The sequence below is a fragment of the Dasypus novemcinctus genome, chromosome 9, assembly GCF_030445035.2.
Source record: "Dasypus novemcinctus isolate mDasNov1 chromosome 9, mDasNov1.1.hap2, whole genome shotgun sequence".
NCBI lineage: Eukaryota > Metazoa > Chordata > Mammalia > Cingulata > Dasypodidae > Dasypus > Dasypus novemcinctus.
The window spans coordinates 71,298,805-71,319,805 of NC_080681.1; the positions used below are offsets into that span (position 1 = coordinate 71,298,805).

At 40.5% G+C, this 21,001-nt stretch overlaps 1 protein-coding gene and 1 pseudogene across 1 annotated transcript in view; both read left to right on the top strand.

Moving 5' to 3' along the window:
• Positions 1 to 16,380, top strand: part of LOC101411038 (cytochrome P450 2J2-like) — a 35,724-nt gene extending 19,344 nt beyond the window's left edge. The window contains exons 5-9 of the mRNA XM_004446688.3: positions 4,051 to 4,227; positions 5,346 to 5,487; positions 7,401 to 7,588; positions 8,579 to 8,717; positions 15,856 to 16,380. Coding sequence (XP_004446745.1) covers positions 4,051 to 4,227; positions 5,346 to 5,487; positions 7,401 to 7,588; positions 8,579 to 8,717; positions 15,856 to 16,067 — 858 coding nt within the window. The 3' untranslated portion in view covers positions 16,068 to 16,380. The remainder of the gene's footprint in view (positions 1 to 4,050; positions 4,228 to 5,345; positions 5,488 to 7,400; positions 7,589 to 8,578; positions 8,718 to 15,855) is intronic.
• Positions 10,207 to 15,835, top strand: LOC139439667 (gap junction alpha-4 protein-like; annotated as a pseudogene).
• Positions 16,381 to 21,001: the final 4,621 nt, after the last annotated feature.

A 21,001-nucleotide genomic window follows, 5' to 3' on the forward strand; every position in this document is an offset into this window, starting at 1 on the left:
GCCCTCACAAAAAGCTTGTTGGTTTAGCATGCTGGAAATAGGGGTCCAAACCGTCAGACAGTAAGACTTGCCCAAGTCGTTTCTAGATAATTACTTTTCCAATCCTGACTTACAAGGAGATGGCTGGTGAGTTCCAAATTCAGATGACTGCTCAGATGGGGCACTATCCTTTGGGATATGGAGCACTATCCTTGTTTTCCAGGAGCTTAGGATTTCCCAAATGATCAATTTCTGGCTTCTTTGTGTCCAGTACTTCAGATCTCAGCTTATCTCTTTCCTCTCACATTTGGCTATGAGCCACAAGGAAAAGCCACACTGTGTTTTCTACATTTAATTTGGAAATCTCAGCTAAATGTCTAAGTTCATCATTTTCAAATGCTCCTTCCTTCTAATATCAGGAGTCAATTTTGCCAAGTTCTCTACAATGTTAAAACAAGATCCACTTTCTTTCCAGCCATCATTTATGTCTAAGGCCACATTCAAAATAACTTTAGGGTCCATATTCCTACCAACAATCTCTTCAAAGCAATCTAAGCCTTTTCTTTTTTTTTAAAGATTTATTTATTTATTTAATCCCCCCGCCGCCTGTTGTCTGTTCTTTGTGTCTGTTTGCTGCGTCTTGTTTCTTTGTTCACTTCTGTTGTCGTCAGTGGCACGGGAAGTGTGGGCGGCGCCATTCCTGGGCAGGCTGCACTTTCTTTTCGCGCTGGGCAGCTCTCCTTACTGGCGCACTCCTTGCGCGTGGGGTCCCCTACGCGGGGGACACCCCTGCGTGGCCGGGCACTCCTTGCGCACATCAGCACTGCGCATGGGCCAGCTCCACACGGGTCAAGGAGGCCCGGGGTTTGAACCGCGGACCTCCCATGTGGTAGATGGACGCCCTAACCACTGGGCCAAGTCCATTTCCCTCTAAGCCTTTTCTATGAAACATCTCACAGTTTAGCCAAAAAATATCCCCCACCCATTTCAAAACCATTCCTACATTTTTGACATGAACCCCACTCCTGGTATCAAGTTTATTTAGGATTCTCTATGGTAACATAACTGACAGGAGATATATGTAAATAGTATGAGATTTTTGAAAATTGTATCATGCAACCCCAGTGGGCAGAGCTTCAAGCAGTGTCCCTGCTTATTAATTTTTTTGGAAGGAGAAATGACCAGAAGTGCATTTGTATATTGATTCATGGGCTGTGACCAGTGGTTTAGATGAGTGGTCAGGGACTTAGAAAGAACATGTTTGGAAAATTGGTGACAAAGAATCTGGCAAAAAGTTATGTGGACAAAAAACATGAAGATATTTGTGTCCCATGTGAATGCTCACCAGAGGATGACTTCAGCAGAAGATTTTACTCATCAAGTGGATAAGATGATCCATTCTGTGGATAACCATCTGCCTCTTCCTCCAACTATTCCTGTCATTAACCAATGGGCTCATGCACATAGTGGCCATGGAGGTAGTGATGGAGGTTACGCATAAGCCCAGGAACATGAACTTTCCCTCACCAAGGCCAACCTGGCTACAACCACTGCTGATTGCCCAGTCTGCCAGCAGCAGGTAATCGTACTTAGTCCTCAATATGGCTCCATTCCCCAAAGTGATCAGCCTGCCTCCTGGTGGCAGATTGATTATACAAGACCATTTCCATCTTGGAAGTGGCAACAATTTGTTCTAAGTGGTATAGACACATACTGTGGATATGCATTTGCCTTTCCTGCACACAGTGCTGCTTCCAAAATTACCATCAGTGCAATTACCTAATCTCTTACCCACTGACATGGCATTCCACACAGCACTGCTTCTTATCAGGGAACCCACTTCACAGCAAATGATGTGTGGAAATTGGCAAATGCTCATGGAATTCACTAGCCATACCATGTTCCCCATCCTCCTGAAGCAGCTGGATTGATAGAACTATGGAATGGCCTTTTGAAGACTCAATTACCATGCCAACTAAAACCTTGCAAGGGTGGAGTGCTGTTCTCCAAGAAGCCGTGTATGCTTAAAACAGCATCCACTCTATGATGCCATTTTCCCCATAGTCAGGACTAAAGGGTCCAGGAATCAAGGGGTGAATATGGGAATGGCACAAATCATTATTACCCCTAGTGATCCAATAGGAAAGTTTTTGCTTCCTGTCCCTACAAACTTAAGCTCTGCTGGTCTACAGATCTTAGTTCCAAAGAAGGAGTGCTTCCACAAGGGGACACAATAATGATTCCATTGAACTGGAAGTTAAGACAGCCATCTGGCCACTTTAGGATCCTCATGCCTTTGAAACAACAGGCAAGGAAGGGAACTACTGTACTAGACTGATCCTGACTATCCAGGGGAAATAGAACTGTACCTACACAATGGAGGTAAAGAAGAGTTTGTCTGTAATACAGTAGGTCCCCTAGGGCCTCTCTTAGTAGTACCATGCCCTGTGATTAAAGTCAATGGAAAATTGCAACAACCCAATCCAGGCAGGACTAACAATGGCCCAAAATCGTTAGGAATGAAGGTTTGGGTCTCCCAACCAGGTGAAAAACCATGGCCAGGTGAGGTGCTTGCTGAGGGTAAAGGGAACATAGGATGATGGTTGGTAGAAGATGGTAATAAAAACTATGAACTTTGACTAGTGGCCAGTTACAGAAATGGGGATTATAATGGTAATGAATATTACTTCCTTGTTTTGTTATGAGTATGTTTGTATATGTACATAAACAAATATCTTTGTTTTCTTCTCTATTCTTTCCCCTTACCATATGACATAAATTATATTAGTTCATGTCATAATATTTTAAAATGTCAAGTTTAGGAAAAATATTACTCAAGGATTTGAACCCTATTCTGGAGGCAGTTAGTACATTTCCAGTTGTACACAGGAGAGTTGAGTATTGTTAGGTGGAAAAAAAAAATATATATATATATACACACACACATAATCTGTTATTTTTATTTAGGGACTATGTATGGTTTAAGGTGATGTGTATGTCTGCCAAGTTATCATAAGGTGGACTGTGATGGATAGGCTAATGTGTCAACTCGACCAGGTCATAGTGCCCAGTTGTTTGGTCAAGCAAGCACTGGTCCATATGTAATACAAAACTATTTCATCGACTTTAATCATCTGGGAGTTGATTGCATAGATGGTTGGTTATGTCTCCTGAGGAAACTGCCATCAGCAATGAGTGACATCTCATCTAATCAGCTGAGTGCCTTAAAAGGAGAAGAAATTTCATTCAAAGAGAAAATTCCCATCTGTACTTCAGAGAGTCAGTTTCTCCTGGGGAATTCAGTGACAACCTTCATTAGAGTCCCTTGCTTGCAGCCTGATCTACAGAAATTGTTTCACATGATTGTGATTTCATAAAATCACATACTGTTTACAGATATCTCCTGTCAGTTCAGTTTCCCTAAAAAAATCTTAATAATACACATGGTAAGATAATTGCAAGGAAGTGGCATTTGAGCAGCACCATACATAAGTGAGGAGGTAGGACATACAAGTTTATAAAGAAACAGCATTGTAGGCAGAAGGAACAGCACATGCAAAGGCCTAAAATAAGAGCATACTTGGTGTAATTATGGAGGCCAGTATGACTAGACTGTAGAGGTTTTGTAAAGTGACAGTAGGATAGGAAGGGCAGGGCCACTTTGTGTAAGGGCTTAAAGAACCAGTTAGTGATGGTTCCAAAAGTAATAGAAAGCCATTGGAGGGTTGAAAACCAAAGTGAAATGATCTGATTAAATTATTCAATTCTTACTCTGGCAGCTCTGTGGAAAATAGACTGGCAAGGGGGTTAAGAATCATGAAATGTATTGGAGGCAGCTACAGATAGAAACTGCTAGTGATGAGCACTTAGGGTGGTGAGAAATGCCTAAGGCTGGACATATTTTGAATAGAGAACTGATATGCTTTGCTAGAGAGGTGAAAGAGGAGTGAGAGCAAAAGAGACATCCAAATCAAATAAAAGAGATGGAAACAGGAAACAAGATTGTTTGTCATAAAAAGTGGAAGAGTGACAACATGTGGTCCCCACAATTGTTTTGCTTTTATCATTTAGCTCTACAATATTTTTCCATGGATAATGAAATTCCTGCCTGGACCTCACAAAAAACTCTTTAGAAACAGAGAAAAACTGAATATGTTTGTTTCACATATGATTGAAGAACACAAGAGAGATTGGAATCCTGCTGAAATGAGAGACTTTATTGATGCTTACCTCCAGGAAATAGCAAAGGTAAGGAAACAGAAGTCATTTCCTGTGTTTTGTTTTGAAAGGGTAGAGGGATATATTGCTGCTGTAATAAATGGCCATAAACTTAATGTCTTAAAACATAAATTTCAGATCATGCAGTTCTGGAGGCAGAAGTGTAAAATCTGATTTACTGTACTAAAGTCAATATGATAGCAGGGCTTGTTCCCTCTGCAGGCTATAATATAGCTTTCTTGCCTCTTCCAGCTCCTAGAGGCTGCCTGGAGAACTTGTCCTGTGGCCCCTTCCTCAGTCTTCAAAGCCAGCACCACAGCATCTCTCTCACCTCTGCTTCTCTTCTTACAGATTTTCTCTGTCTTTGACCCTTTTGCCTCCCTTTTATAAGGTTTGTTTCATTACATTGGGCCCACCTTGATATTCCTGGATAATTTAACCGTCCTGTGATCCTTAACTTCTTCACACTGAAAAGTCCCTTTTGCCAGTTGAGGTAACATTCACAGGTTCCTGGATTAGGACATGGACATTTTGGGGGATCCCTATTCAGCCTACCCAGGGGGATTAAAATAGAGGCATCATTCAGAGAGTATAAGAACAGGAGTAGCATTAACTCAGGGTTGGTGAGGCAAGTAAATAAAGAGAGAGGTTAAATGGTATGTGGCTTGAGCCCTAGGGAGTGCCTAAATACTGCCTTCTCATACCTTCCCCTAATCTCTACCTATGTCTGAAGAAGTTATTGTAAAGGCCCATTATTTTCATTTTACAAAGGAGGAAACTGAAGCACAGAGAAGTAAAGGAGTTTGCTCTAACTTATACAGCTGTAAATGATGTGGCTTTTTGTTATGCAAGTCTGTTTTTTACTCATATCCCACTCTCTGTCCACTGTAATAAGATCTTATTCCAAATTATAGGCTAAAGAAAATGTTCATCTTGATTTTCATCCCTCCAAGTGTCAGAAGCCCTAGGTAGCTTCCAGCACTTAAGGCAGGAAAGTGCTGATGACAGTGGCTTAATAGGTGCTGTCTCTAGTAGGCCAAAAGGTGAATCATTTATCTTGTGGACATTTCTTTCCGTGTTCACTCCCTAGGATGTTTGAGAGCAAGCCCAAACATTAGAAGCAAATCCATAAACATTGTTCTCTCTAGAACTCAGGCAATGCTGCATCAAGTTTCCAAGAAGAAAACCTCATCTCCAGCACCCTGGACCTCTTCTTAGCTGGAACAGACACAACTTCTACAACGCTGCGCTGGGCTTTACTATACCTGGCCATGAACCCAGAAATCCAAGGTGAGTGTGTTGGTGTTGTGCCTGGAACAGGACACTGCCTCTTGGAACCTACTGCCCTAAAATTGGGGTCAGAAGGTAGCAGAGTAACATGGAAGGATAGGTTGAACATTCACAAGGTGATATGGCATTGAGAACTGGAACATTCTTCAGTTTTTCTGTTGAGATAGTGATGAGACCTGATAGTACAAATATGTCAGACTATCCCTACCTTCAAGAAGCTCATAATCTAGTTAAAAAACAGTGATGTCAATTGACATTGTGACAATTTTCATGAAAGAGCTACGTTCTCATATGGAATCTGGCTTCCTATTGCTCTCTTGATGATGTCCAATCTCCTTTGTCTAGTATAGAACATCCTCTGATGCACCTCTGATCCACCCCCTCTGCATTTTGGCCTCCCTAAATTACATCTCATTTCTGTTTGCACTGTCCTTATTTACGCCTCTGTGCCACCATGTGTGATGATGTCTCTATACAGAATGTATTTCACTGATTTCCCTACATTGTAAACCAGGGGTCTTCTTGAAGAATCTTCTCAAACACTACCTCCCACATGATGTTTTCCATTCTTCTAGGGGATTACTAGCATTTCTTCTTCTAGGGATTATTCGAATTACCTCCATCACTGTGCTGATCATACCCTATTTACATATGTTCCACACATACCATGCTCCATTCAAGGACAATGACTGTTAAATTCATTTTTCTTTCTCTAGGTCTCAGAACAGATTGAGCACATGAGGACTGGGAACTGTTAGGGCACAATTTTTTAAAAAATATGCATAGCACTGTATAAGTGGTGCTTAAAATCAATTTGGTGAATCAAGACCAACTTTTTCTTCCAGAATAAAAATTGAAAAGAAAGCATGTTCTACATGTCCTAAGGAAAAGTATGTTCTTGAAATATTATTTCTTTCATATTTCATGAATGCATATATAATTTGTGTGTATTTGTATATATGTGTCCTGGGACACGATGTAAAATGCATTTCTAATTTGGATTACATTTTTTTAAAATTTTCAAAGCCTATGAGTTAAGATGTGTTTCTGTTGCATAGTTCTAAAATAGCAATGGCTTAAAAGATAGTTATTCTCTCTCAGGTGAACAGACTTACTTGTCTATACAGACTCCTAAGAGTTACAAGCTCCTTCCTACTTGTTGCTCTGTTGTATCTAGAATGATGCCTTTCTTAGCACTAAAATGACTTACCGCTTACAGGTGCCATTCCACCTCTAAGAAAGGGAAAAGGAGAAGGGAGCATATGCCCTGTCTTTCAAAGGGATGTTCCAAGAGTTAAACATCACATCTATGCACAATATTGGCCATATGGTCACATTTAGTGCAAGGGAATCTAAGGAATATAATCTACAGCAGAACAACCATGCATCCAGTTAAATTTTCTATTAGTATATATATATAAAAAGGAAAATATATATTGGGGGCAACTAACAGTTCTATCATATTGGGTTCTCATGTATATCACTTCATACATTTGTCAAAATATTATAATGGAGGTAGATTTGTCTTCACTATGAGCAAACTGGGCCTCAGAGGTTTTAAGATAATTTTGCAGCATTAATGTTGTGGAGCAAAAGTTTACATCCAGCATTTTCTTACATCATGGCTCACTTTCCACTCATATATGCCCTCTTGAGAAACTGGAGTCCACAGAGCTTACTACAATCTTAACCATTTTGATCCTGATTATTTGACTCCATAGCCTACCCAGGATCAAGGAAAATTATGGACTCAGAAGTTTCCTAAATAAGTCCTTGGAAAGTTTATGGACATTTTACTTCTTTGCAACCTGATCAACAATCGGAATACAGCAGAGAACTTGGAGAACGCCCCTACATCTTTGGAATGGATCATAGATGTTTAAAAAGTAATAGAACCTCTTGTTCTCTTCCAGACAAAGTACAAGCTGAGCTCGACAGTGTGATCAGCCCTTTGCAGCAGCCAAGCACGACCGACCGAGAGCGCCTGCCCTACACCAATGCTGTCATCCATGAGGTGCAGAGAATGGCCAACATCATCCCCCTCAATGTGCCCAGGGAAGTGTCAGCTGATACCACCGTGGCTGGATACTACCTGCCCAAGGTAATAAGGGACTCCCCAGACCTTAAAGTTCATCTTTTTAGATGATTGGAACCTGACTTGAAAAGTAATATGTTCTTATCCTAAGGAATAACATGAATGTGGAAAGAGTATATTATACCAGATACAGTACTACTTTTCTTCCTCTAATTCTGAACTTTAAAACAGTAGTTCTACTACTGCTAATAGGTAATGAGGAGGAAAGAGGTTCCTTGGTCCAGTAGGTTTAGAACAAGGAGCCTTGAGGAATTTCTCAGAATTTTCCTAGGCTAATTTGTGCTGTGAATCTTTGTGGGGATTCAACTGGCAGTAGTACTCAATCATGCTTTGCCACAGAGCCCTTTCCTTTCTCATGGGAGAGCACTCACAGGTTAAGGGACTTTGGAAACTATTGCTTCTAACAGTGCTGGGGTTATGGAATGTTAAATAGGGAAGGGACATTTGAGGCCACCTGGGCCAACATCACATTAATGCTAGTGTTTCTAACATACCTCTATTTTTAACCCACTGTGTGTGTGGGGGGTGGGGGGGTGGGTAGTTGGTGTGATAATGGAAACAAGGGAGGAAGGAGAATGGGAGAAAGAGGGATGAATGAGACTTTTTTTACTCTTATAGAGCCGCCACACTGAGCAGCTGGTTGAATTTGGGATAATGCTGGCTGGGCAGGTGCTCCATTGCCTTGCTGCAGCATAGTCAACCTTTCCCAATCCTGTGCTGACCTGTCCCTGTAGAGAAACATCCACTCCTCAGTCAAGAGTAGCCAAACTTCCCAGATAAAATTCCCAACAACCAGTTATAATCCATACTATGAACTCTCCGTCCTATAGCAAAGGGCAGGTTTCCTGGGTGGTGGGGGGCTCAGGAGCTGGTGGATTTGGGAGGGCAGAGGAAATTCACAGTGTGGTCAGGCCTGCCTGGAGCCTGCTGGCAAGTACGTGTTGTGCAGGTGTGTTATGCATAAGGTACCTTACCTGAGTCTGCTCTCTTCTCTAGGGGACCACGATCCTGACCAATCTGACTGGGCTGCACAGGGACCCTGCAGAGTGGGCCACCCCCGACACATTTAATCCAGAGCATTTTCTGGAGAATGGAGAGTTTAAGAAAAGGGAATCCTTCTTGCCTTTCTCAATAGGTGAGTTGCAATAAATGAGCATGAGGGTTCAGAGTTCATCTTTCACCCTCCCCTACTCTTCTGAAGTCCTTTGCTTTAGATGGAATGTCTTCATTTGGTCCCACCATTGTGACTCTGTCTTGCTGTGGTGGCAGCCTCAGGATTCCCTAGCCTGGGCATTTCTTCAGACTGATCATGCCTCCTGAGCATTCCGTTGCCTCTAATGGAGATTTCAGCTTTGCTTTGTTCTACTTGGAGCATGGGGAGCAGAGACCCATCACCTGCCTCTTCCTCACAAAGAAGTTTGGTCACCTGCCTGTCATAGGCTTAACTAGGTGAAGTCTGTTCTGTACTCCCTGAAAAGGCCATTTTGACTTTTTAAAAATTTTTTTACCTTTTTTAAAAAATTTAATGTATTTAAATTGTACACAAATTGAAAGTTACAAAAGAGCATGCAATGAAAACTGTTACATATCAAGCATTCAGCCCTGAGGATATGACGAAGAACAGAATAGAAAAAAATAAATCTGTCTTCATGAAGTTTATGTTCTAGTGTAGCTTTCCAGGGTTCAATTTACTATCCCCACTTTAGATATAATGAAACTGAGACTTGGAGAGTTAAGGATGGCAACTGCAGTCATAAAACATATGGGGCAGTCCGAGGACTCAATGTCAATCAACTTTGACAAAAACCGAAACCTGTGCTCTTTGTAATTCTAGCTCCTAAAAATAACTAAATGCTACACAGAGCCGTTGTGTGAAATACATGCCCCATCGTTCTCATCATTAATGCTTATTAAATTATAGTAAAGTATACATCATATTATGAAGCAGTTTCATTTTGCTGATGATACGAAGGCTCTGGGAGAAAGGAAGGAGCTGGAACTGGAGCCCAAGGCAGTGTGACTCCAAAGATCATGCCTTCCCATTGTGCTGCACTGCCCTAAGGGTACCTGGGCTGATTCTGATTGCATCCTTTTTGTCTTACTTCAGCTGGTAATGTGTCACCTTTGCTCACAGTAAACAAGTCATTTCCTAATAGAAAGCTGATATGAGACTTAGGAATATCTTCCAACCTTCCTGTCTACAATAGCTTCAACACTTGTACTACAGTACAAAGTTTCAGCTTCATCTATCAATTATTGCAACTATTCTTATTCTTTGGTCCTTGTACGTATTATTCTGAAATACTAAAAATGTGACCCTGTATGCATCCCACAAAAATCCTCTCACCTAATGCTTGTTGCAACTGGGATAAGAGAAATCTTAATAGATGCCCATGGCTTTAAGAAAAGGAAGGATCCTTCTAGTCTGAGTGATGCCTGGATAACTTTCCTTCATATTGCAGAAGACTTTTCCATATAGTTGCTTCATGTCTCTTATGTTATGAAAAAAAAATTCTCCCATCTGCATTAGCTGGAATATAAAAAGCTCTATAAACATTGCCTCACTGGGGCTTTATTATTGAGAATTGTATCACTCCCTCTTAATTATAGATTGTATTTGAAAACAAATTATCTCATTTACTCCATTAGCAACCCAGTTATTGCCCTTCTACATTCCCTACCAGGAGCTGCAGTTCCTCTTTATCAGCACACCCACCCTGGTCTACCTGGGCCTGGTCATTTTCTTATCTAGGCACGAAGAGTGCTGCAGCAGAAGTAGAGGGAGCTGTGGATACAGCCTGCCAAGGACCACACATGGAGCTGGCACTGGTGGCCATGGAGCATCAGATGAACTAGATATCAGTGGCAACAGACTCACCTGCAAATCAGCAGAGCGATAATGGGCATCTATGTGGCCAGTGTGCTCTGCAAGAGTGTGTTGGAGGCAGGCTTCCTCTATGCCAGGGGTACCTCTATGGCCAGACCATGGAGCCCATATTGTATACCAGTGCATACCCTGTCCCTACCTCTGGACTACTTTGTCTTATACTCCACAGAAAAAAAAATCATCATCCTCATGCTGATGATGGGACTCATCTCCCTGGTGCTCAAACTGCTGGAGATGGTGCACCTGCTCTGCCACTGCCTCTGCTGAGGAATAAGGATGTGGCAGGACCAAAGAGCCCCTAACCCAACCCCAGGGCACCTCCTTGGACCCTTACACTGACCAGGTCTATTTCTGTCTTCCCATGGGCAAGGGGTGCTTGTCCTACCCTGCCCTACCTATAGTGGGCTCTCATCCAGTGAGCAGAACTGGGCCAATCTGAGAGGCTGGCTTCTTCCAGATACCCCCTTTTCCTGGACCCACCCTGTCCAGAATTCCCTAAATCACCCCAGCAGTTTTGCTTCCAAGAAGCAGTATGTGTAAGAGCCCTGGGCTTTTGTCACCCAACAGAGTGGCCGTGGGAAGTTTGGATGCCCCCTCCTCAAAGGCTCTGCAGAGATGGCTGGGATTGGGGAACGGGCTGCATGCTCCCCAGAGGGCCTCATTGCAGGTTGTTAGCTAACACCTGAAGCCTCCCTGGTACCTGGACGGCACCACGGCTTACCCTCTAAAACTGTCTCCACTTGGGATGCTCTTGGTCAAGGGTGTTGTGGGCCCTCTAGGCTTTTTCACTTGGCCCAGATGGACCCAGAGCCCCCTTGGGGACTCATCCGCATGGAAGATTCACCTCTGCACAGATTGTCCCATACCCTCTCCTTGCAGGAAAAGCCTGCTGGGTCCGCCTTGATCCCAGAGTCAGGCATAGCCTGTGCTATGTGGAGGGAGGTTGTGGGTCTGCCTCAGGTCTTGTCAAGGGTACTGGGAAGTGGATTGCTATCTCTGTTCTTGGTAGAAGAAAACTAACAATGTCACCCCAACTGGCTCATTTTATCCATCACAGTCCCAGCTTTGGCACACAGATGCTTTTCCTCATGCTTGGTCTAAGACTTTATAAAGAGGGTTTCCCTGAGGAAATGAGGTATGGACAGCCCCATCCCTTCTCTTGGTAAATTTGACCAGGTGTGAAATTGCTACATGTGCATAATCAGGACAGATTGTTAAAGTATTATTGAAAATTCATGTTTTTTTCCCCTTCACTTGAGTCCTTTTGCTTTGATACAACAAAGTAGTGGCCAGCTTCATGAAATGCATGAGTCTAGTGCCTAATTTTTCAAGTAAAATTGTTGCACCATAGGAGAATAAAATGGAAATAACTGCCAACAATCTAGGTCTGCTCACTCATTGTGCTGATGAGGTACTTGATCTGGTTGGTTAGTGACAGCCAGTTAGTGGAAGCACCAGGAACAAGGTCCAAGTCACCTTTAATGCAGGCCAAAGCCTTGAAATCAAATTGTGAGCAAAGTTTAGCTCCATGAGAGATCATAGTTTACTCAGAGCCATTTAGCTGCTTAGTGATGGAGCTAGTACTTTAACCAAATTCCTAACTCTCTAAATCCAATTCTGTCATTGTTTATGGATCCTCCTAGGAGAAACTCAGCTATTAGCAATATAGCTGCTTTGGTACCATTTTAACAACTTTGCTATTCATACTATTTGTTATGGGTAAAGACAATAAAATGTGGGGCACAAAGATGGATTAGCCACACTCTGGTAAGAAATAGGCATAAAATAAAAGAATAACTGTGAACACATTGACATTTACTAAACATGTTTCAGGTATTATCTAATTTTATTTCCACAATAGCTCTTTATAGGCAAAGGAAAAAATGGAAGCATACATTAAACATTTTCCAAGAATATTTACTTACAAAGGAAAATAGAGAAGTAACAAAAGAAAAACACAGAGTTCACTACAGAGAGTAGTATAAGTTTTGTAAGCATGGTGTGCAGGAGACTCCCTTCAAAGACTGAGGAAATATGTTATGGGATTATAAACATCTTTTAAATCTTTTATTTTCTTTATACATTTATTTACAGTGAATATGGGGGAAATAAGCTTGTAAAAGGTAGAAAGTGGTGTATGGTATGGACTAAGTGGGGGAGGGGACAGTCACTGGCAGAGGAGGGTGTCACAGCCACCAAATCCACTGTCAGAGCCAAGTGAGGAGAGAGTGCATGGGGTGGCTGTAGCAGTGATGGCAGATTTGGTATCTACAGGGAGATTGATCCAATAAGTAAATATATTAGGGGTAATAGAAGGAAGTTAAAAACATGGAAATGAAGGAAATAAGAATAAATCATGTAATTTTAGATTAGAATTGGAAGTTATCAATGTGAGGTCAGATTTTCAATAGTTACAAATAGAAGTAAATGCTTAATATATACACGTTAGTGTGTGTGTATATATACATATACACATATACATATATTCACATTATATATATGTACATGTATTTCCCCAGCCCCATACACTGAAATGGCCTGGGAACAACAATACCCTAATAGCAATTAGCAAGCCTATTTCCCAAATCTAGACATCAGTGTCCACTAATAGGAACTATGGTTACTGGACAGACAAATCACTCCAGGTCTGGGGAAGAGAAAGTATAAGATCTCCCTGGAATGTTTTGTTGAGCCAGCGTAAGGAAATAATCAGATTGGATGGGCATTCAGTGCCAACTCTGGAAGACTGAGCATTGAAATAATATGATAGTAACAGAATGCTGTACCCCTTTGAAGAGAAACAGTAATCCATGAATCTATACTGATAAAAATAAATGAAAAAATGAATGAGGGAGAGCACAAGGATTTCCTTACACATGTGGAAGGAGTGGTGGAATTAAAAAATAGGATAATAAATCATTCTGTCAGGAAACATCAAAGGATGCTAAATCTAATAGATGAAAGTTTATGGTTTATGTATATAGTTTCAAAGTATTTATTACTTACAAAGAAAAAAGAGCAGTTTACAGGAAAGAACAGGGCAGATACCAACTTAATCAAGTAATCGAAGTTAATATCACCAAAAAAGGGGTAAATGAAAATTGTGTTCCACCTGATAGGATGCAATGAGAAGAACACAGTGGGTCATTTCATTGATATTCCTATCAAATGTACAACCTCACAACCTGAATCTAATCATAAGGCAACATCAGGGACTGTTTACAAAATATCTGGTCTATAATCTTCAAAAATACCAAAGGCATGAAAACTAAGGAAAAACTAAGTCACTGAAGATGACTAGGTAGCTAAATGCAACACATGATTCTGAATTGGATCCTTAGATCTTTATGGACATTATTGGGACAACCAGCAAGAAAACCTGGTTAGGAACTGAAGATCAGATATTAATAATGCATTAGTATTAATTTCCTGACTTCAGTGGTCCCATTTTAGTTATGGTGAAGAATGTCCTTGTATGAAACTCATACTAGAGATTTGGGTAATGTAGGCAACTTACTCTCCAATAATTCTGGAGAAACAAGTTCTTTGTATTATTTTGCAAGTTTTCTTTACATGTGAAATTATTTCAAAGTAAAAGGCAGATTACAGAAAGTATCACAGTAAAAATTATAATTTACAAAAAGTTCTTTTGGTATGCTCTACCCAAAAAGGTTTATTTAATGGCAGTCTTTTAAATTATATTTTTCTATGTATGGAATTATGAGGAAATAATCTGTCATACTGTTTTTTCCAGATGAGATTAATGATAAGCTATTTTAAAATTAGAATGTTTATCACTATCCAAATGACATTTTAAAATACCCTGTTTTACTGTAAAAATTATTGATTACTTACTTGGTCTATTTGGTTTCAGTGCATAGCCCACACAATTTATAAATTTCTCATGTTCAGCGCACACACACACACTAAATAAACATTTTTCTACTACCTGAGAGGTTATTTAATTTGCCCCAAACCACATGGCTAGAAAGAGTGAGGAGTTAAATTGGATCTCCCCTGCCTTCAGTTCTCTACTCAATGAATGGAGTGGAATGTGGCCAAGGTAGGGCTAAGTGTGAGCTGTGAAGAAAAGTGTCTAGCATTGGATTCCACACTATAAAAAAATAAAGCCTTCTTGTAAGAAAGACTACTGTGAGAGTCAGGGAGACTAAAGCAGGTCCAGTGGAGAGGGCCTCTTAACTTCTTGCCTCCAACGATATCATTCATATCCCCAAAAACTGAGGAATACATAGAGAAATAAATATGCCTTGTAGGGAAGCAGATTTGGCCCAGTGGTTAGGGCATCTGTCTACCACATGGGAGGTCCGCAGTTCAAACCCTGGGCCTCTTTGACCCAGGTGGAGCTGGCCCATGCACAGTGCTGATGCATGCAAGGAGTGCCGTGCCACGCAGGGGTGCCCCAGGCATAGGGGAGCTCCACGCACAAGGAGTGCGCCCCATAAGGAGAGCTGCCCAGTGCAAAAGAAAGTGCAGCCTGCCCAGGAATGGTGCCACACACACGGAGAGCTGACACAACAAGATGACGCAACAAAAAGAAACACAGATTCTCAGTGCCGCTGACAACAACAGAAGCGGACAAAGAACACGCAGCAAATAGAGAACAAACAACTGGGGTGGGGGGTAAAGGGGAGAGAAATAAATAAATCTTATATATATATATATATGCCTTGTAATTTAGAAAGTACTGTGACATCTACTTATACCTTCAAGCAGTTTCCTTTTAAGGACTGAAAAATATTAACATACCATTTTATTATGTGTTGTCTCCTTCTTAAAAATTATTTATTAATTGACTTTTGAAAGTCTTTCTGATAGACATCCATTTTCTCATTCAACCCAGGGACCCAGTTTTATTGTTCTGCATTCTCATCTTCACACCTGTTTTCCCAAGGGTAATCCTCAAAGGCATTTGAGTTTATGATCCTGACCTTATGCTCTCTGTGCCTTAATTTACCTAGCAGGTTGTCACAAGGCCCTTCCTTTGCTCAGATATTGGCAGAGTGGTAACGAGCCTCAGATCATCCCTCCCAACCCATTCCATCCATAGAATGGTCTTCTGTAACTCAGACATACCTGTTATCAGAGATATAAATGAGCTCTGCTGGCCTTTATAATATAAAACAACAGTTTAGAGGCAACCAGGTTCTTGAACCCAATTCAAGGATCAAAGGCTAATGGATAGGACTTTAAAAGTCTGCTATGCTAAAGTGTCTTTGTTAACACTAGGAAACTGATTTCAATTCACCTCTTCACTATCTGAGGTCCTTAGATTTTGCTGCTCCAATTTTAAGCAAGATTTCAATCCCTGTTGGGTACCTCTTCAATCTGGAATTTTAAACTCAGTCTTATTCTTTCTGTCTTTCAGGAAAACGGGCATGCCCTGGAGAACAGTTGGCCAGGTTGGAACTGTTCATTTTCTTCACTTCTCTCTTGCAAAAATTTACCTTCAGGCCTCCAAACAATGAGAAGCTGAGCCTGCAGTTCAGACTGGGCGTGACCATTTCCCCAGTCAAACACCGCCTCTGTGCCATTCCTAGGGGTGATGCTGTTGAGGAAGGCAATAGGAAAGGGAAGTAAGAAGAAACAAGGAACACATTCTGAAGACCCTGGTACCTGCTCAGAAGTGAGGGGCAGAATGAATGTGATCCTGAGGAAAAATCACAGGAGGTGGATAGAAAATTACCTGGATCCAAATCCCAGCTCTGACATCTTCTTTAATGATTTATTTACATTTCAAATGATTTGACTTTTCATGAAATGAAAATGAAATGCAATCTCCTAGATGATGAGAGGATAATGATTCTTTCTGTAAAGAGAGTTGCTATAAGAATCAGAGGAAGTAATGGGCTATAAGTGGTTTATAAACCATAAAGCATATCATAAAATTACAGTTATCTGCCTCTTCCTTCCTTAGATATTACTTGCTTGTGGCCTGTTATGTCTCAGTCATTAAAAGTGGTGCATGTTCAGGGAAAAAGTGTGGAAATGTTTTCCATCTTTAAGAGTGTCTGGATTCCTCAATGTCCTTGCCTTAATCCTTCCATTGGGCTTTCATTCCCATGCTGATTTATACCATGATTTAACTGTGAATATGTGTGCATCTTTCAACTAGGTTGTAAACCTTTGGATGCTAAGTATTACCCTACACTAGTAGAACATATTTTAGCAGGGAAGCAAAAATGCCAGAATCCTTTTCAACCCCTCTGTGTGTAATGGCTCAGGGGATATAATGGCCATAAAAAGGAAGACCAGGTAACTTTGAGCTTTGACCCCAAATCTCATGGCAATAACCAAACACAATATCCTTGTGAGGGAAGTGGCTGTGGCTCAATCAGTTGGGCTCCCATCTACCATACAGGACGCCCTGGGTTCACGTCCTGGGGCCTCCTTGTGAAGGTAGGCTCGCCCGCACACCCTGGAGTGCTGCGGGCCGACAAGCACCATGGAGAACTGACTCAGCAAGAAGATGCAACAAATAAAAAACCACAGAAGAGTGTGCAGCGAATGGACACAGAGACTGAACAGGAAGCAAGCCGCAAGGGGGGAGGAAAGGGGAAAAAATTCCTTATGAACTGAACTAAATCATATGAAAAGACCTTTCTCACTAAGCAAAGTGATAGCTGGGCACACACCCTGAGTTTTTACAGAAATGTGCTTAGGTTAGGCATCACTGAACTGCATTCATCAAAGAGGGACTCTCCTTCACATTGCCCAACACATTTACAGAGAGGAAGAGGGGCTGACTAGATGACTAAGTAACAAGGACAGCTTCCTGGTGAGGAAATTGCTTTGTGGAACCAGGAACCCCAGAGCTCTGTCTTTGGTGTCAAGCTGTCTTCCTTTGCGTTAACTTAAGCCTGCAGAATAGTTTCCTCCTAAGCTGTTGGGACAAATTCTGTCTGCCTTAAAACAACAGAGGTTATTCTCTCACAGTCTGGAATATAGAAGTCCAGAATCAAGGTGTTGATAGGGCTGCACTCCCTCAGAAATCTGTAGGAAAGAATCCGTCATTGCCTCTTTTAGCTTCTGGACTTTGCCAGCAGTCCTTGGCATTCCTTGGCTTCTATCTGCAGCACTCCAGTCTCCATCTTCATTGTCACATGGTTTTCTCCCTTGTCTGTGTGTCTGTCTCATCCTTTGTCCAAATTTCCTATTCTTTTTAAATCCACCAGTCATACTGGAATAAGGACCACCGTATTCCAGTTTGGCATCATCTTAGCTAATGACGTCATCAAAAATCCTATTTGCAAGTAAGGTCACATTCATGGGACAGGGAATTAGGGTTTGAACATATATTTGGGGATCACAATTCAAGCTATAACCTACCAAATGGAGTTTGTAGTGAGGATAAGAGTTCAGGATCATTTGGATTTGTCTTTCGTAAACCCCTTACTGTGACCTTGAGAAAGATATTTAAACCTGCAAGCTCCAATTTTCTTCTAAAACACAAGTGCAAGAGTAGAAACTTCACGATGTGGTAGCAAGTTTAAAAGTTCAAATCATGAAATACTATCTATATAACAATTGGACTGATGGCATGGATTGAATCATAGATTCACGCTTTAGTCCATTATGCCATTAAGTCCCTGAAATTAAACTTTCAAATATATTTGTAATAGAGGATTCTACTTCATTTTATTCTGATTAGCTTTGGCTGTATGGCAGCATAATACAGTATGACTCCAAAGTTAACAGTTTCTTATTGGGTAAAATTGCATTGCTTCCCCCAATACCCACATTGTATGAATCAGGCCAAATCTGATGCACTCTCCTTTTTGTAAGTAAAGTTTTATTTGAACACAGCCACACCCATTATTTACATATTGTCTCTGATTGCTTTTACATTAAAAAAAGCAGATGTGACTAGTTGTGACAGAGATCATTTGGCTCACAAAGACTAAATATTTAATATCTGGCTCATTACAAGGTTTGCTGGCTCTTGGTCTAGATGTGTACCTCCTAGTATGTAGCTGTTCTACAGCACTGGAAGGCCCTGGAAAGATCTACCTATCGATATCACAATACAAAGCATTCAATTTACGATGCTAGCTGTATCACAATACAATTCCTTTTTATACCTAAAATAGTCCCAACATTTTGCTTTTTATTTTTTGTCCTACCCCAAATAGTATCTCCAAGTTATTTTAAAAAGATTTAGTGTGACATTGTTCAATAGAACTTTGGACAGTGATAGAAATGCTGCATGTCTGCACTGTCTAATACAGTAGACGCTAGCCACATGTGGCAATAGAGCATTTGAAATGTGGCTGATACCAAGGAACTTAATTTTTAATTTTAATTTTAATTAAATTGCCACCAGTGGCTTGTGGCTATGTATTAGACAGGATAGATTTAGCACAATTAAATTAAAATTTCAAAGTGATTGCTTTCTAAGTCGATGACCAAAAATTAAAACTATAACACCTTTGCAAGAAAAAGCTTTTGTAGGAATCAAACTGAATATCACAAACTCAATCCAAGACAGAGTGTTTATTTCTCCCTCTTGGAACATTGTTGTGATAAAGGATTAGAAAAAGTAAATTAGAGTTTATTTTTTCCATATCCCTTAATAAAATGGTTCTTCTAGCTTAGATATCTTAATCCAGTCCCAAATCTTTTCTTCTTTCTAAATCTGCTTTCTGAATGCCTGGATTGCCCTGCAAATATTTTTCTTTTTAAATTATCTAGATGTGATTTTTTTTTCTTACTTCATTTGATCTTTATTCTTAAGAATCAAATATTTAATTCTATCAATAAGTATAATATACCTAATTTCTTATCAATTTTAATTATTTCTAAGAGAAACTGAAATAAGATTTAGCTTACTAACATTTCCATCATTTCTGTTTAGATCAGATATGTTGGATTAAGAATATTTGTAAGTCATGTCACAACTAAACAAAGCAAAAAAACAAAATCCTAAAATATTGAAAGTAGGCAAGAATTTTATTGTATATTCAGTCATTAATATCATTTTGTGGGTGGATATGGTGGACTGAGGTAATATTGCTGTTCTAGAGCATATTTTTTAATTTATATAAATTATTTAGTTGAAAGATTTCAAATTGTGTAATTTTACTATTATAGAATGTCAGATGTGTTAATGCTGAGAAGAGAGACTCTTCTTAAAGAAGGTAAGATATAAGAAAAGCACTTCACAAATATTTTCCCATTCATTTGCTTAGTGGAACTGCTCTTCAACTTAAAGAAGATAAATAAGAACTGTTGGTTTCCAAGTTAGTGTGGTGGCAGCCATTGTTTCAACACTCCCAGGACAGGGGCAGAGGTGGTGGAGATTTAAAGATGCAGTGCTTCTTCAGGGCTATAAAAGATAGTTAGCTGAAGGGCTCTAATTGTTGGGCAGGCAAGGAAAGCTGAGCTTTGGGAGTCATTGGATAAGCTTTCTTGTTCCTTCCCCAGGGCATTTGGGAACCAGTCTGCAACCCCTGCATGGCTCCCTGGCACTATCTGGCTGGCAAAGAATGATTTGGGAAAGTACTCTCTTGGGTGCCCACCTCACAGAATTTGCCTTCCAGGTAAAAAGCAGCTTGAGACAACAAAAGGAGTGCAAAAAACTATAGAGGTGGGCAGTCTGGGACAAAGGCTTACCTGTTTCAGTCACCTGGGATACGGAGGGCTGTCTCCTGAAAACAGAGGGGAAAACCCAACTCCTGGAACAAAGGAACTCTAAAACAACTAATGAACAAGCACAGAACAAAACAGAGGCCCAAAAAGACAGAAAAAAACATGAGCATCTTGGGCAGATCTTCCTGATAGAAGGGCTAAGGCTCAAGAAAATCTCTGCCTTACGATCAGCTGGTTAAAATATCAAGTTACAGACGTCTCAAGAATTAAATCCCACAGGTAACATTTTAAGATATTTAATTTGCAATGTGCAACAAAAGAGACAAGACAAACTAAGAAACAGGAAATGATGGCCCAACCAAAGGAGGAGTGCAAAAAAACAGAAAACTGCAATATAGATAGAAATTTTAAAAAGGAAACAAACAGAACTCCTGGAGTTGAAGACCACAATAACATAAACAAAAAACATAGGAGGGTTTCAAGAGCAGATTGGACATGGCAAAGAATCAGTGAACAGGAAGACAAAATATTTAAAATGAGTCAGGGTGAGGAGCAGAAGGAAATAAGAAATAATTAAAACAAAACTAGTTTCAGACATCACTGAACAATCATCAAGGTCAACAATATGCATATTATGGGGGTCCCAGAGAAGAAGAGAGAAACAGTCAAAAAGGATAGTCAAGGAAATACTAATGGATAGCTTCCCAAACTTAGCAAAGGATATGAATGTGCACGTCCCAGAAGCTCAGAGAACACCAACAGAATAAACCTGAAGAAAACTACATCCCATAATACATTGATCACTATTGAATTCAAAGGACAAGGAAAGAGTTCTGAAAGCAACAAGAGGAAAACATTTTGTTATGTCCAAGGGAGCACCAACTAGATTGCTTATTTCTCATCAGAAACCAATGTGGCCAGAAGGT